Source organism: Mustelus asterias, chromosome 14 (assembly GCF_964213995.1).
Source record: "Mustelus asterias chromosome 14, sMusAst1.hap1.1, whole genome shotgun sequence".
Classification (NCBI taxonomy): Eukaryota; Metazoa; Chordata; class Chondrichthyes; order Carcharhiniformes; family Triakidae; genus Mustelus; species Mustelus asterias.
This window is the reverse complement of record NC_135814.1, coordinates 15,752,529-15,769,800: the sequence shown is the minus strand read 5'-3', so window position 1 is coordinate 15,769,800 and position 17,272 is coordinate 15,752,529. Positions and strand designations below refer to the sequence as shown.

The window sequence follows — 17,272 nt, the reverse complement described above, 5'->3', positions numbered from 1 at the left end:
GGGGGAAATGGTGTTCAGCCATGATCGGTTTAAATGATGCAGCAGGTTCAATGGGCCGAATGGCCTAATCCTATGACTCCCGCATATACCAACTGCAGAAGTTCAGTCTCAGACAGTTTAGACAACTTGTCTGGTATTATGCAATTAATAGGTCTGGCAAAGAAATATATCCCACATCAAAATCCAAGAACAGATTTAACAGAAATGAAAATCGGTTGATTCAGTCCATCCATCACTGCACATCACGTGTTACTCAAAACAATTTCACAAAAACCAGTTCTCCAGTTAGAATTTTATTAAAATATTACATCGCTTGTTTAAAACCTTTTTTTTACCTCATTTTTTTTTGCAATTAAGGTCACATTGTACAATTTACCACACACAAAACCTCTAAGTCTCCAATTAACTTGAAGTACAGCAGTCGCCAACAGATTCAGATGGCTGTTGTCTTTGCAACTGTTCAAGTTCATCTTACAAATGAATGCTATTCACACGAGGCCGTGGTTAACCCTTTAAATGTCACCAGCTTACTTTTCAATGGAACAACAGTCCGCTACGAGGAACAGTTATGGCAGTGGAGTCAAAGAACTGGAAACGTGTCCTTCTGTGGGGGTTTCCACCAGTGTGTGGTACTCATACAGTTAAAGGTGTAGTCCAAAATTCCAAGCCCTTACTCCTCTCTGGTACCAGATACTGAAAGGGTGTCATCATCCCTTTAAACTGTTGTGTAAACAATTTAATGCATGGTTATAGATACCAAATTGCACTTTAAAAAGGTTGAGATGCTCTGACATCATTGCGTCACTTACTGAATTCACCGGTATCTTGCAACCAACAATTAGCTGGTGTCAACAATTCATGTCACTTGGTAACTATGCAGCAATTACAAAATACAAGGAAAAGCTTGGTCACACCACCTGCAGACAACTTTACCAATCCTATGTAATACAGGGGACTCTCTCAATAAAATTATGTCGCAACATCATGAGTCTTAATAAATTATTCTGGAGGCAAAACACCAACTGAGCAGGAGGATCCAATGACCATGTCTATTGTTGTAGAGCTTGCCAGCCCCAGTGTGCCCCAACAACATAGTTCTGGCCTATCACATTTCTGGAAGCCATCATTTTATACTCCTCCACAGCAACCATCCTGCGGGATCTTGGAGGGCGATTACCAAAGGTTACTAAGTTAGGGCTAGTTTTGTGCTGATGGCTAGTCTGTTCAAACTTATTTCGATCAAAATCCTTCCTATGTGATCTTCCCCTTGCTGGTCTTGGCTGGATTTGAACCGCTGCCAGAGGTTAAAGGTCAGTACGGTGGTAGCCCTGGTGCAACGGCTGCACTCTCACCTCAGTCTGAGTGCAGTACTGTAGGACTAGGTCTGCTGGCACTGTCAATTATCCCACCCTTAAGATCAAATGCTAAACAGAGTACGTTATTTCGAGTGGATGCAAAAGATCCAATCCAATCAGAGCAGGGGAGGTCTCATGGCTAATAGTTAATCATCAACAGATTAGCTTGTCATTTATCTCATTTCGCTGCTGTTCCCTCCAAGCACAAACTGGCTGCCATGTTTATCTACAGCAGTGGCTACATGTCTCAATACTTCATTGACAGAAACACTCTGGGTTACCCTTTGCATTTTCATGTCTGTTCCATTATGGACAGTCAGTCATATAGCAATTAGCGCGTGTACTCTTGTGCAACAGTTGTTCAGCTGAAAGCAGTTAATGTAAAAATTAGGTTGCAGCATTGTGAATTCTCCCAGTTCTCTACTGGCAGAATCTTCAGGCTGTAAGGATTGAGCTCCTGGAACTGAAACCAAACCCCATGTGGAAAACAGAACTGCCACAAAGGGACAATGATACTTTTAATTCTATTGTTGCTCAGACCCGTTCGGTAGAAATTGCATGATTTCCCAATTGGATATCAATGACTTCCAAGGCCAAAAGCTGGACATGACTGGACTGATGCCAGCCATGGGTAAGAGTTTCATACAGCACCTGGTCACATAACATTAAAGGTAGCGACATCTAGAGTAATGCCCCAAGCTCTTGGTGAAATCACTCACTATGGCAACAGAACATTAACTGCGATGGGTCAACAAACATTCATTGGGGAAAATAAAATTACCAAAGCGTGGACCTAAATAGTGGGGTGAACACCGTAAGACGTTGAAAAATCTCAAAAGACTAAGTCAGCACTTCCCATTTTACGAGGCCACTGTAAAGATTACGTAGAGGGTGAGTTGTGTGTAAGTCAGCTCCTGCACGCTTCCTGGCATGTATCCAGTTACAGATTTTCCTGCTAACATTGCAGCAGTCGAAACAGAGCTTTAAACACAACTTGCAAGTTCCTCTCCCGTCCGCGCTCTGCCCACTTTACGGATAAGGAATTCCACCTTGCCTACGAGCTCTGCTCCAGCCGGTTCAATTAGAAACAAGCCTGTGACTTACTGCTGCCTTTCTCTGGCAACAGAAAACGACACGAGAACAAAAGGTTATTTTTGTGTCGTTCGCTGGCTTACTCGGGAAAGGAAGAATTTCCCTCTTGATCAGTTAGGGCATTATCTTTTTCATATGTCTGGTACCAGAAAAGTTGCCACTTATACAAATACACTGTTTAAACAAATCAAATTGCAGTGCAGTATTTAACAACCAAGTGTATAAAATGGGGCTGTAAACCCAACAAAAAAGTGCAGATATTTTAAACAATTACAAAAAGAAAAAATAAAGACAAAAGAACTGTTTCAAATTGCCTCCTTTTCTGTGAAGGTCTTCCATTTTTGCATTGAGTAGTTGCAGACTATGGGCTATTGAGCAGCCACAATTGAATGGGACAAGTAATGTGAAGCTTTTCTTTATGCATTTAAAAAAAAAACATTGTGGATGGGGTTGGGGGAAGAGAGCGAGAGAGCCGCAGTTGTTCAAATTTATGGACTGTAAGTCTGCTGTGTGCCAAGTTTGACGCAATGTGCAGGAGGCAACTGCAGATGGATTTAATTCTCTCCATTCACCATTCCACTCCGTCTCCTCTCTCCGCCAGGCAGGTGTTGGCGACGTTGCCCTGCGTCTTGGAAAATGAGGCAAGGTGCCACGTCACTCGTCGAGTTGGACACATGACAGCTCGGTGCAGCAGTTCAGTTTGACGCACGACTTGGTGTCAAATTTTTTTTAAAAAGTGGCTTCTCTGCCAAATTTGGTCGGAGTGAAGTCAGACGAGGTGCCTTTGCATTTCACAAAACGGGTCCTTACCCAGAGCGTAAACCTGTTCCACGGAGGAGGGGAGTATTTCCCCCCACCACCGACCCCCCCCCCCCACCCCGTCCCATACATAACACTGCTACAGTTTACTGCGCACAGTATGAAAGGTCCTTGTGTATTACACAGGCGGTATATAACTTAGCACTGGCTTCAACGTTCCTATTGAATTGGACAATAGCAGCTTTCAAGTAGGCAGAGGGGCTGGTCACATAACCGAGCATTGCAGTTTGTTGGAGCCAGCTGTCCTGTCTCCACGCCATTTTGCTTTCTTCTTTTTCTGGCTCTTCTCTGGTATTTGTTGCCTGTTTGGAACGAGAGACAAAAAGAAAAACACACACAGCGCATCGTGAGTTAATGTCCTTCCTTTGCCAACAGTTTCATTATTCTCACACTTTGGGTCAATGGACTCCTTTGTTTTCTGACTGGGGAGTGAGTGGAGCAAGGGGAAATAAAAACAAGGAAAGCTGGCAACTGCTCTTGTTCCATATCACCCTTCTCTGGCATTATTAAGTCCAATAAAGGATCCAGGAGAAATGCCTTCTTTTTTTTTTAAAACCTCAAGTGTGCTTAGAATGTGGAGCCAGCTATCATATGGAGTCGTCAAGGAAAATTTCAAGACACATTTTTAAAAATGTATTCTTTCATAGGATGTGGATACCTTTGGTTAGGCCAGCATTTATTGCCCATTCCTGATTGCCCTCAAGAAGGTGATGGGGAGCTGCCTTCTTGAACCACTGCATGAACTGTTGGGACACCCACATTGACGTTAGGGAGGGAGATTCAGGATTTTGATCCAGGGGCAGTGAAGGACTTGTGATATATTTCCAAGTCAGGATGGTGTGTGGCTTGGAGGAGAACTTGCAGGTGGTGGTGTTCCCTCGCAGTTGCTACCCTTGTTCTGCTAGGGGGTAGAGCTTGTGGGTTTGAAAGGTGCTGGCAAAAGAGTCTTTACGAGCTGCTGCAGTGCATGTTGTAGATGGTACACACTGCTGCTACTGTGGTGGTGAGGGAGTGAATGAGGTGTCAATCAAGCGAGCTGTTGTGTCCTGGGTGGTGTCAAGCTTCTTGAGTGTTGTTAGAGCTGCATCCATCCAGGCAAGTGAGGAGTATTTCATCACACTCCTGACTTGTGCCTTGTAGATGGTAAACAGGCTTTAGGGAGTCAGCTAGCGAAGTACTCGCCACACATCCTCTGACCCTGGCCTTGTAGTCATAGTACTTATGCGACTGGTGAGTTCAGTGTCTGGTTACGGTAACCCCCAGAATGTTGATAGTGGGGGATTCATCAATACTAATCCCATTGTAAGTCAAGGGGAGTTGGCTAGATTCTCTCCTGTTAGAGATGGTCATTCCCTGGCATTTGTGTGGGATTGGCGTTGCATGTCATTTTTAGCCCAAACCTGAACGTTGCCCATGTCTTGCAGCATCAGTATCTGAGGATTTGCAAATCATGCCAACATTGTGCACTCATCAGGGAACATCCCCACATCTGACCTTACCATGAAGGGGAGGTCATTGATGAAACAGCTGAAGATGGTTGGGCCATGGTCTCTTTCTTGAGGAACACATGCAGCAACATCTGCGGACTGAGATGATTGATCTCTAATAACTACAACCATCTTTCCTTGTGCTAGGTATGACTCCAACTAGTGGGGTGTGTTCCCTCTCATTGAGCCCTGTTTTGCTAGGGTTCCTTGATGCCACATTTAAAAGTAAAGTTTATTTATTAGTCACAAGTAAGGCTTACGTTAACACAGCAATGAAGTTACTGTGAAAATCCCCCAGTTCCCACACTCTGGTGCCTTTTTGGGTACACTGAGGGAGAATTTAGCATGGCTAATGCACCTAACCAGCATGTCTTTCAGTTTGTAAACCTGCAAATCACAGCTCTTCAAGTATAGAATCATAGAATCCTGCAATGCAGAAGGAGGCCATTCGGCCCATTGAGTCTGCACCGACTACTATCCCACCCACATCCTATTCCCGCAATCCCACGTATTTACCCTGCTAATCCCCCTGACACGAGGGCCAATTTAGCATGGCCAATCAACCTAACCTCTCCCCTCTGAACCTTCTACCAGTTACTTTAAACCCGTTACGCCCTGGTTTTGACCTCCCCCGCGAGGGTGAATGGAATAAATAGGATGGACCGTCTCAGCCCCTCCATTTTATACACAATACAAATCTGGGACTGTTGTCTACTTCCACTGGATGTTAGGCAGTAAAAGCACTTAAGGACCATAAAGTGTAACTTTAAAAAATGTTGCTGTAGGATTGAAAGTTTTCATAATTTGACTTGATCATTTGATTCAAAAAATGTAGAAAAGTCAAACACCAAGTAATTCCACTGCCACGCTCTAATTGCTCGATTCCACATGGGAGCCTTACAGCTCAAATTGTCTGTATTGCTGTCAATGCTTCATCTGTCTCTCCTCCCACCCTGCTTCACTTAACTCTGTTTGCAACTCCTTCTATCGCTTTCTCCCCCATTCATCCTTTTTGGGCAGCACAGTGGTTAGCACTGCTGCCCCTCAGCACCAGGGATTTTTAAAAATATTCATTCGTGGGACATGGGCATCGCTGGCCAGTCACCATTTATTGCCCATCCCTAGTTGCCCTGGAGAAGGTGGTGGTGAGCTGCCTTCTTGAATCGCTGCAGACCATGTTCGACTCCCAGCTTGGGTCACTGTCTGTGCGGAGTCTGCACCTTCTTCTCGTGTCTGCATGGGTTTTCTGGGTACATTTTAAAAATGTTCTTGCATGTCTACACATGCAAGGGTGGCACGGTGGCACAGTGGTTAGCACTGCTGCCTCACAGCGCCAGGGACCCAGATTCAATTCCAGCCTCGGATCAGTGTGTGTGTGGAATTTTCACATTCTTCCCGTGTCTGTGTGGGATTTCTCCCACACTCCAAAGATGTGCTGGTTAGGTGGATTGGCTATGCCAAATTGACCCGAGTGTCAGGGGGATTAGCAGGGTAAATATGTGGGATTGCGGGAATAGGATGTGGGTGGGATAGTAGTCGGTGCAGACTCAATGGGCCGAATGGCCTCCTTCTGCATTGCAGGATTCTATGATTCTATACTTGAAGAGCTGTGATTTGCAGGGTTACAAACTGAATGCAGGAAGATGGGATTAGACTGGGTGGCTCTTCGTCGACTGGCACAATGGGCCGAATGGCCTCTTTCTGTGTCGCAAACCTTTGATGATTGGGGATTTTAGGTTGAAGAATAAAAGATAATTCCTCAAAGGAAAAGTGAAGTTGAATTTCATTGTAACTGGTAGTTCAAAAGGAAATGTCCAAAGGTCCTAGGTCTGAACCTTAACCTGAGTTTTCCCTCAATAATGTGTTTAAATCTGGAGACACCATTCCCCATGTTTACATTGTATAATGTTTACGGGTGGCACGGTGGAACAGTGGTTAGCACTGCTGCCTCACAGCGCCAGGGACGCGTGTTCAATTCCTGCCTCGGGTCACTGTCACAGACACATTCTCCCTGTGTCTGTGTGGGTTTCCTCCGGGTACTCCGGTTTCCTCCCATACTCCAAAGATGTGTGGGTTAGGTGGATTGGCCACGCTAAATTGCCCCTTAGGGTCTAGGAGAATTTACAGGGTAAATACGTGGGATTGCGGGGATGGGGCCTGGGTGGGATTATTGTTGGTGTAGGCTCGATGGGTCGAATGGCCTCCTCTTGCAGTGTAGGGATTCTATAAATACTATCCTTTTATTTATACATCATTCAGGTGTCTTTGCATTAGAAAGGTTCCAGAAAATCACACTGAAGACAGAATAGCTGAATACTACTGCAGACTGACGTAATTTCAAGTACCTACCTTATGACTCGAACAAGATCGTGAAAGGCTTTGTCAACATTGAGAGGTGGATCCTTGGCACTAGTTTCTATATAAGGTATCTAGAGCAAAAAAAAAACAAAGCAAGAGTATAACTATCGAGGTTCAAACCCTGCACCTTGTTCAGATATCTCGGCCAGCTGTTGCGGTGGGGTCAAATATTCACAAGGTGGGTGGTATTAAATTTAATTCTCACGTGAACACAAGCTGCCTGATGTCTTCAAAGTTCTTGGATGACATTCAGGATAGAATTTCAAAGCATGCCTCTATCCAGTTCACAATAAACAAGGACCCGCAAAACGCAACAGCTTTTAATTTGATAATACAGTCCCCACCGTTTATCATGGGAGTGTCACTGTCAATGACGATATTCCCACCACATGAGGCAGACAGTCATACCGCACATCTACTATTGGTTATTCTAATGGTAACATTCTGGGAGCTGGAGGGAGGCAGCGAGTGCATATTCTGGCAAGTAGGGGAACTACAAAAGAAAAACTTGTGCCTGTCAAAGAGGGTTCGATAGCATGTCCTGTTGCATCTCTTTCTAGAATGGTCTTGCAGTTGCCCACCTCCAAAATAAAGAATCAGGGGGCTGCAATCTACCAAGTGACACGGTGGAGTGGGGTGTTGGGGGGGGGGTCTCAAACAGTAACAGCAAAACAGATTATGGGATGACTATTTTGAAACTGCTGATCTGGATGTGGTTTGGTTTACCACGCAATATGATGACCTTCATCCACTGTTGACTCGAATAGCCAATCTGTAATAAACAATGCCTTTGCAACTGAATTCAATTGAAATGGCAAATATTTAGTGTCATTTATCAAAATAAGTGGCTGGCCTAACAACATAGTGCGGAAGGAGGCCATTCAGCCCATCAAGTCTGCACCGACCACAATCCCACCGCGGCCCTATCCCCACAACCCCAAGCATTTACCATAGCTAGTCCCCCTGACACTAGGGTTAATTTAGCATGGCCAATCCACCTAACCCACACATCTTTGGAGTGAGAGAGGAAACCGGAGCACCCGGAAGAAACCCAGGGAGAATGTGCAAACTCCACACAGGCAGTGACCCAAGCCGGGAATCAAACCCGGGTCCCTGGCGCTGAGAGGCAGCAGTGCTAACCACTGTGCCACCATGCCGCTCCAACTTCTATTTATGTAGGGCCTTTAATATAATAAAACAGCCCAAGGTGCCAACCTACCTCTCAGCATAAACAGAGTGAAGTTAAAACATCAATTGGAGAGAATGCAAGAGAATTGAAGAAGTTCTCAGGATGGCGGGAAACAGAAAGATTATCACAATTGAGAGTATCATTAAGAAAAGGCAACAAGGCTGGACTGACCATATCCTCGGGCATGAGAACTTGTTGAAGGAAGGTTAGAGGGTTGTAAATAAAGAGGGAGAAAGGGAATGATGATATTAAACAATTGAAAATTGGAGGTTCCTATGAGCAACTGAAGAGGAAAGCACAAGAAGGCAAGGTGTGGAGAAACAATAATGTAAAGTTTATTTATTAGTCACAAGTAGGTTTACATTCACACTGCAATGAAGTTACTGTGAAAATCCTCTAATTGCCACACTCCGGCACCTGTTCAGATACACTGAGGGAGAATTTATCATGGCCAATTCACCTAACCTGCACATTTTTGGAGTGTGGGAGGAAACTGGAGCACCCGGAGGAAACCCACGCAGACACGGGGAGAATGTGCAAACTCCACACAGAAAGTGACCAAGCCGGGAATTAAACTCGGGTTCCTGGCGCTGTGAGGCAGCAGTGCTAACCATGGTGCCACTGTGCCTCCCCCGTGCCATCGTGTACTTTGGTACATCCCGACCATCATCAGAATTGAAGGAATGCCATGGCCATCATGGTGGCTGGTTTAAGTGGTGGGGAGTGCAATCAAGATGAAAATTAGCAATTTTATGGGAAGAAGCCCATGAAGGCAAAACAAGCAAATAAAGTAATGCACATCATGAGTACAACAAGATAAATGTATTACCCTATACTGAAGCCATGCTATAGCCTGACTTGGAAATACTTGATATGGACATGGTGTGAAATGGTAAAGTGCTCCAAATTTCAGCAGTGATGTCCTTCATGTTGGCAAGCGCACAGGCCCACCATAACCAGAAAGAGATGCTTTTGTTACACATGAATCTGGCACTCTTGTATAAATCAGGGTGCCCAAAAGATTAGAATATTTCTGCTTAACATTCGCATATATATAGCTAATGAAATCAACTGGAAAGCAGGCTCATTCTCGTCAAGTTCAAGATGGATTTTGCATTCAAGTAGGGAGGAGGAGTACGAGCGAAGTCACTGAGCTAGGCAGCTAAAAATAGCAGAGTGTTGAAATAAATTGGTGGCCATGGCAACAATTCAACTTGGATGTGATGAAACTTGCACACTGAATCTGTTGCACGGCAATAATTAAGCGATGCTTTGTTCAGTGAAATAGTACTTTGTGTGGGTGGATCTTTTCAATGCCGGTGAAGGTGGCTGTGTATTAAATTCACCCTGTTTGTGCTGTGGAGGCAGATTTAGAGAATTGACGGCAACACTCCAACAACGTGAAGCCTGTACAGTGGTTTTAAAACCATCACTCTGTGCCTTTGTCACGGTGCTGTGCGGAACAGGCACACTGGGAGCTCAGCCTGCAAATCAGAACGAGATGGTAGCACCATGAACAAGTAGCATCCCATTTGGTGTTCCAAAGACATGCATGCAGCCACATTCAAGAACAAAAGTTTATTAGTGTCACATGTAGGCTTACATTAACACTGCAATGAAGTTACTGTGGAAATTCCCCTAGTCGCCACATTCCGGCCCCTGTTCGGGTACACCGAGGGAGAATTTGGCACGGCCAATTCACCTAACCAGCATGACTTTCGGATTGTGGGAGGAAACTGGAGCACCTGGAGGAAACCCAGGCAGACATGTGACGCTGCCTCTGGAGAGAGTATTGCAACAACCATCTATAAGGCACAAGATGGGAGTGTGATGGAATACTCTCCACTCAGCTGGATGAATGCAGCTCCAACAACAGTCATAAAGCTCAACTCCACTCAGGACAAATCAGACTGCTTGATCAGCACCCCATCCGCAACCGACGTAGAGTGGTAGCAGTGTGTACCATCTACAAGATGCACTGCAACAACTCACCGAGGTTCCTTCAACAGCACCTTCCAAACCTGTGACCTCTTCCACCTAGGAGAGAAGGCAGCAGATACACGGAAACTCCGCCACCTGCAAGTTCCCCTCTTAAGCCACACACCATCTTGACTTGGAAATATATCACCGTTGCTTCACTGTCTCTGGGTCAAAATCCTGGAACTCCCTTCCTAGCAGCGCTTTGGTTGTACCTACATCACATGGACTGCAGCAGTTCTAAAAGGTTTCTGACTGTCACCTTCTCAAGAGCAATTAGGAATGGGCCATAAATGCTGGCTTAGCATCGATATCCACATTCCGTGAATGAATAAATAAAAAAAAAATGTAGCACCTTTAACGCATTGAAACATCCTGTGGAACTTTCCAAACAACACATGTCGGCTTGATCAAAAAGTTAGATCTTAAAGAAGTATCTTATGTAATGAAAGCAAGGTAGGGCGGCAGAGATATGTAGAAGGACATGCTAAAGCTTAGGGCCTAGGCAACTGAAGGCATGGCCACCAATGGTGGAGCAAATTGAGGACGTTCAAGAGGCCAGAACTAGATGAGTGCAGATAGCTTGGAGAGTTTGGGGGCTGGAGGAGATAACAGAGAGAGCAAAGGGGTGAAGCCATGTGGGTACCTGAAAACAAGAATACGAATTTTATAATGAAGTCGATGTTTGACCAGGGGTCACTGTAGGTCAGCGTGCGCAGGATTTGGGTGAGAGTTGAGACTAAGCAACAATGTTTTGGGTAACCTCAAGTTTACAGAGAGCAGAATGGAGGTCGACCAGTGTGGAGTGCTTTGGAATAGTCGAGTCTAGAGATAATAATGAGTTTCACTGTCAGATCAGCTGAGGTAGGAGAGAGTCCCTGGCTGGAATTTTACCGCCTTGCCCGCCCCAATTCTGAGGCTCGCAGAACGGAGTTCCCCGTTGGCCTCAGGTGGGATTTTACGAGCTTTGCCCGAGCGAGGTCGGAAAATCCCGGCCCCCATCTCTGTTATTTCGTACTGTTAAATCCGGAGCAAATTAAGCTTTGAATTGCTGATATCAAGTGTTTCCATTCATCGTGCAATGTGGCAAAAGCTTGTCCATTCAAACAAATGTCCATAAACAAATGACAGATAAACAGAAGGCCAGAGCTGGAAAATATATCACTTGGGCTTCATGACATAAATAACCTGTCACGCTGAGTGAGACAGTCGCAATTTGTTATCAATAATACACAGATTTCAACGTCTTTCATCAAGTTAGGAAGTACTTGGAAGCAAAGCTCCCTTTGAAAAATTACAAACTCACATTGTACTTAGCAGCCATCTCCCGCCCTTGTTCACTTGTGACTTTTCGCAAGTGCATCAGATCAACCTTATTGGCCACCAGTATCATGGGGAAAGAGTCTCTGCAATAAATTAAATAGGAACACAGATTAACCGGAGGCATCAGCATTATATGCTCGACAACGCTCAGAGAGAAAGGTCACTGAAACTAATTGACTTTCCTCCATTCACACACATAAAGCACCAAGTTGTCAATAAAGAGTAACCTTTGTGCCACATGAAAATATCCGGAAAATGTTTTGCAAAATGTAAAAGGTATATGAAACACTAACTCTTGCGTAGGCACAAATCAATCAAGGATCTCAATCCATCGATAAGACTGGTTCCGCATTTCCTCCAAACAATAGCTCCATTCACCATTTGCAGTGCTACTGAGACATGCAGACCAGTCGGTTGTTCAAAGGTGAACCAGTTGAGTGGGGTGCTACCCTTGGTGACACCAGTTTTTGTTTGCGAAGGTGAAACTCAATGCCGATTCTCCTGCTGTTTCGCGATCCAAGCTGGAGGTTGTGCCTTTGGAAAATGGGTGACCATCAACGTCAACTGGCCCATAAATTTTTCCCTTCCACTCTCACGCCATCAGCTAGAATACACAGTGAGGTACCAGATGCCACCCATGCAACCACAATGAGCAGAAACCACAACCGAAGAGGAGAGAATGAATAAAGGGAGACAATCAGGAAGGAAGAAACGTTTGCACATCACTTGGAGGGCCGAAGGGCTTGTTCCTGTGCTGTTCTGTTCTTTGTTCTTAAACATACATAGAAAATAGAAGCAGGAGTAGGTTATTTGGTCCTTTGAGCCTGTTCTGCCATTCATATGATCATACCCTGATCCCACCTTCCCCCTATATCCCTTGATCCCTTTAGCCCCAAGAGCTATTTCTAATTTCTTCTCAAAATCGCACAACATTTTAGCCTCAACTACTTTCTGTGGTAGTGAATTCACCACTCTCTGGGCAAAGAAATTTCTCCACTCCTTAGTCCTAAAGGTTTACCCTTATCCTCAAACTATGACCCCTAGTTCTGGACTCCTCCACCATTGAGAAATTTTTTTCTGAATCTACCCTGTCTAATTCTGTTAGAATTTTGTAAGTTTCTACGAGATCTCCTCTCACCCTTCTAAACTCCAGTGAATACAATCCTAACCGACTTAATCTCTCCTCATATGACAGACCTGCCATCCCAGGAATCAGCCTGGTAAACCTTTGCTGTTCTCCCTCTATAGCAAGGACATCCATCCTCAGATAAGGACACCAAAGCGGCACGCAGTATTCCAGGTGTGGCCACACCAACACCCTATACAAGTGCAGTAAAACATCCCTATCCCTGTACTCAAATCCTCTCACTATGAAGGCCAACATACCATTTGCCTTCTTTACTTCCTGCTGTATCTGCACGTTTACTTTCAGCGACTGATGCTCAAGGACTCGCTGGTCTCGCTGAGTATCCACCTCCCACGATTTACATCCTTTTAAATAATAATCACCCTTCCTATTTTTGCTACTGAAGTGGATAACCTCATATTTATCCATTTTATACTGCATCAGGTCATACACCTTCACAGAAAAACATGAAGTTGGATAAATTTAGATAAAACAAAATGGTCATACAATATTAATTAGCAGAACTTCCTTTCTATTTAGAATCACTGACCTCTGAACAAGATATTGAAGTTTTTGAGAGCATTTACTTTGCTTAAAACTGCTGTCAAAACCAGTTTAAAATTCTCTTTCAAACAGAGACCAGGGGCAAAATTGAACACCATTTCCAATTAACCAGCTGAGAATCATTTTCTACGTTCCATTTGCTTTACAGGCCAAATCCAAGGAATATACAGAGCTTCAGTTTCACTGAATTCGCGGCCACGGATTTATCTTGTGAAATACTGCTGCCCAAGCAGGGTCTTTACAGCGGGAGCTGATGACATTGATGTGAGAATGTAAGATCTTCAGCAGAACAAATGATGTATGGGTCAAGTGGATTGGCCATGCTAAATTGTCCCTCAGTGTCGGGGGCACTAGCTAGGGTAAATGCATGGGGATAGGTGGAATTATGGCTGGTGCAGACCCGATGGGCCAAATGGCCTCCTTCTGCACTGTAGGGATTCTGTGAACTCCTCAGTCTTCAAAGCAATTTCGGCAGTTTGTTGTTAAATCACGGGCAGGCAGAGTCTGGTGTCGGCATTGCTCTGCTTTCAACCAACGGTTCCTGTAATGTGGCTGGGGTCGTCAGTGGGAAATAAACCAAGTCTCACGGACTCGCAACATCTTCGAAAAGAAATTGATCAGCAGCCTTAATGCACCCTTTGTTTTTGTTGAAAGTTTCATTTGATATTCTTGCCCTCAATTATTTCCAGATGGAATTTCTACAGCACAGGCCTCAAATTCGCTCTGCCCCAAGGCTTCTTGATATCCCCATTTCTCTAACCTGTTCCCGGGAAACCAACTAATACAAGGTGCTATTTTCACCTTTCTTGATACATAATCCTGTTGTTTATTTGACCATGTGGAACACCATAACCACATTAATCCTATCCTGACTTGAAGGCTACACCCAAGGTCTTAGCTGTGTTCACTTGATTTGAACATTCCCCTTGGTTGCTAGGTCGAGAACTAGGAGGTCAGAGAAGAGTCTAGAGCCAGGGGTCATTGTCTCAGGTTAAGAATTTAGAGCCAGGGGGTCACGGTCTCAAGATAAGAGTCTGGAGCTAGGGGTCACGGTCTCAGGATAAGGATTTAGAGCCAGGGGTCACGGTCTCAAGATAAGAGTCTGGAGCTAGGGGTCACGGTCTCAGGATAAGGATTTGGAGCTGGGGTCACGGTCTCAGCATAAGGATCTAGAGCCAGGCGTTCATGGTCTCAGGATAAGGATCTAGAGATAGAGGTCATGGTCTCAGGTTAAAGGTCTAATGCCAGCGGTCATTGTTTCAGGATAAGGGTCTGGAGCCAGGCGTCAAGGGATAAGGGATTAGCCATTTAGGATGGAGAAGGGGAGTGATTTCTTCACTCCAAGGGTTGTGAATCTTTAGCAATCCTGTACTCCAGAAATCAAGGGGATGATCGGTTGTTGAGTATATAAAAGGACAGAGATTAATAACATTTTGGACTCTTAAGAGAATCAAATAAAATGGTGATACAGCAGGAGAGTGAAGCTGAGGTAGAATAGCAGCCATGATCTTATTTAACCATAGGAACCATAGAAAGGTTACAGCACAGAAGGAAGCCAACAGCCCCATCTTGTCCATGCCAGCCCAAGGAGGCCCAGGTGCCCTTTCTAATCCCACCTTCCTGCACCTGGCCCATAGCCCTGTAGTTTACGGCACTTAAAGTGCAGTTCCAGGTATTTTTAAAAAGAGTTGAATGTCTCTGCCTCCACCACCAACACAGACAGCGAATTCCAGACACCCAGCATCCTTTGCGTAAAAATGTTCTTCCTGAAGTCCCTCGAGTGGCAGCACAGACTCGAGAGGCCACACAGTCTACTCCTGCTCCTATTCTTTCTAGTTTTGTTAAACCATTCCACGGAAAGTGGAGCTCGAATGTAATGACTAATTGCTGTGCAGTTGATATCAGCACAGATTGTCAATTAAACAGGTAGTTTTTCTGGTGGATATGTCTTAATGCCACACCAGGATAGTTGTCCATTTACCCATTGGACAAACAGGTTCTGGGGAGATGTAACATTGATGTGGCGATGCCGGCGTTGGACTGGGGTAAGCTGATGTAACATTGCCAGAACAATTATAGTTGCTTTTATATAGAGCCTTTCACAACTTCCTGATGTCTCAAAGTTCTTGACTGCCAATAAAATACATCTGAAGTGTAGACTCTGCTGTAATATAGGAAATGAGGCAGCAAGTATTTGCACAGCAAGTGCTCAGAGCAATGAGTGTGTGCCACCCATGTACTGTGACAGTGAAAAGTATTGTTTCTTGCACGTTATACAGACAAAACATACTGTTCATAGAGAAGGAAAGGAGAGAGTGCAGAATGTAGTGTTGCAGTGATAGCTAGGGTGTAGAGAAAGATCAGCTTAATATATGGTAGGTTCATTCAAAAGTCTGATGGCAGCAGGGAAGAAGTCGTTCTCGAGTTGGTTGATACGTGACCTCAGAATTTTGTATCTTTTTTCCGATGGAAGAAGGTGGAAGAGAGTATGTCCAGGGTGCGTGGGGTCCTTAATTATACTGGCTGCTTTGCCGAGGCAGCGGGGAGTGTAGACGGAGTCATGGATCTGTTGCAGTGAAGTTGGGTGAGAGATAAATAGTGGTTAGGACACCAGGAAAACTCTCCTGCTCTTCTTCAAATAGATATTTTATGTTTATCTGACAAGGTGGACAGTGGCTTGCATTGTTGCCCCACAGCACAGGGGCTCGGGTTCGATTCCCGGCTTGGGTCACTGTCTGTGTGGAGTTTGCATGTTCTCCCCGTGTCTGCGTGGGATTCCTCCAAGTACTCCGGTTTCCTCCCACAGTTCAAAGGTGTGTGGGTTAGGTGGATTGACCATTGCCCCTTAGTGTCAGGGGGACTAGCTGGGGCAAATGCATGGGGTTATGGGAATAGGGCCTGGGTGGGATTGTGGCCAGTGCGGACGCGATGGGCCGAATGGCCTCCTTCTGTACTGTAGGATTCTATGATTCTATGACCCCAGTTTAACACTCATCTGAAATCAGCACTGCTGACTGTGCAGCACCCCCTCAAGATTAAGTGTTCAAGTGTCTGGAATGGGGTGCAGACCCGTAACCTTCCAATTCAAAGTCAGAACAGTCTGGAATCAGGGTTGCCACTTAATTCCATTTATGGGCAGGCCACATTTCTCAAGCTAAAAATTCTAAAGAGATTTTCTAGCACATCACTGAACGAGCTAATTTTAGCAACATAAATAACAACCTTATTGAAATTTGACTGCGATGCTTGTCAAAACTTGCTGACAGGTAGAGAGACTGATGTGAGGTGCTATAATTTTACACGTGAATATACAGGGTCAACAAAAAGCAGGCTTGTGCTAGTCCCAGGTTTCTGAGTACGCACTAATGCAGAAAAGTGAAGCATTTGGAAGGGATTGAAATTAAGTGAGAAAGTGAACCCAAATCCTATAAAATTTCTGAAACCCAAAGGTGATTTTAGTCGGGACAATGGTTTGAAAATAAACTTCACCTTGGAAACAAATGTGGGCAAGAACAGAACTCAAGTTTAAAAAATAAGTACATTAAACCTCCATACATTGAAGTATTTGAGGCCCCGAGATTCCGATAATTGATGACCCAGACCGTGTCCGATTGTCTTGCTCATGGTTTGGCCAAGAGCTAAGAAATGGACCCAACGCTGGTTTTCCAGTGAGGTGCCTCACATCAGTCTCTCTACCTGTCAGCAAGTTTTGACAAGCATCGCAGTCAAATATCAATAAGATTGTTTTTTGTGTTGCTAAAATTAGCTCTTTCAGTGATGTGCTAGAAAATCTTTTTCGAATTTTTAGCTTGAGAAATGTGGTCTGCCCATAAATGGCAACCCTGATTCCAGTCTCTTCTGGCTTTGAATTGGAAGGTTATGGGTCTGCACCCCATTCCAGAGACTTGAACACTTAATCTTGAGGAGGTGCTGCACAGTCAGCAGTGCTGATTTCAGATGAGTGTTAATCTGGGGTCATAGA

General features: G+C 44.7%; 1 protein-coding gene across 4 annotated transcripts in view; it reads right to left on the bottom strand.

Annotated features, from left to right (window-relative positions):
- Window positions 1-279: 279 nt before the first annotated feature.
- The window catches only part of LOC144503511 (ras-related protein M-Ras), a 59,542-nt gene continuing 42,549 nt past the window's right edge, over window positions 280-17,272 (bottom strand). For 2 of the 4 annotated variants that reach the window (XM_078227910.1, XM_078227913.1), the window contains 3 exons: window positions 11,584-11,683; window positions 7,103-7,182; window positions 280-3,568 (listed from right to left, as the gene is read on the bottom strand). In XM_078227910.1, the coding sequence (XP_078084036.1) occupies window positions 3,472-3,568; window positions 7,103-7,182; window positions 11,584-11,683 (277 nt within the window). In that variant the 3' untranslated portion in view covers window positions 280-3,471. The remainder of the gene's footprint in view (window positions 3,569-7,102; window positions 7,183-11,583; window positions 11,684-17,272) is intronic. The other 2 variants (XM_078227911.1, XM_078227912.1) reach the window with 1 other exon arrangement.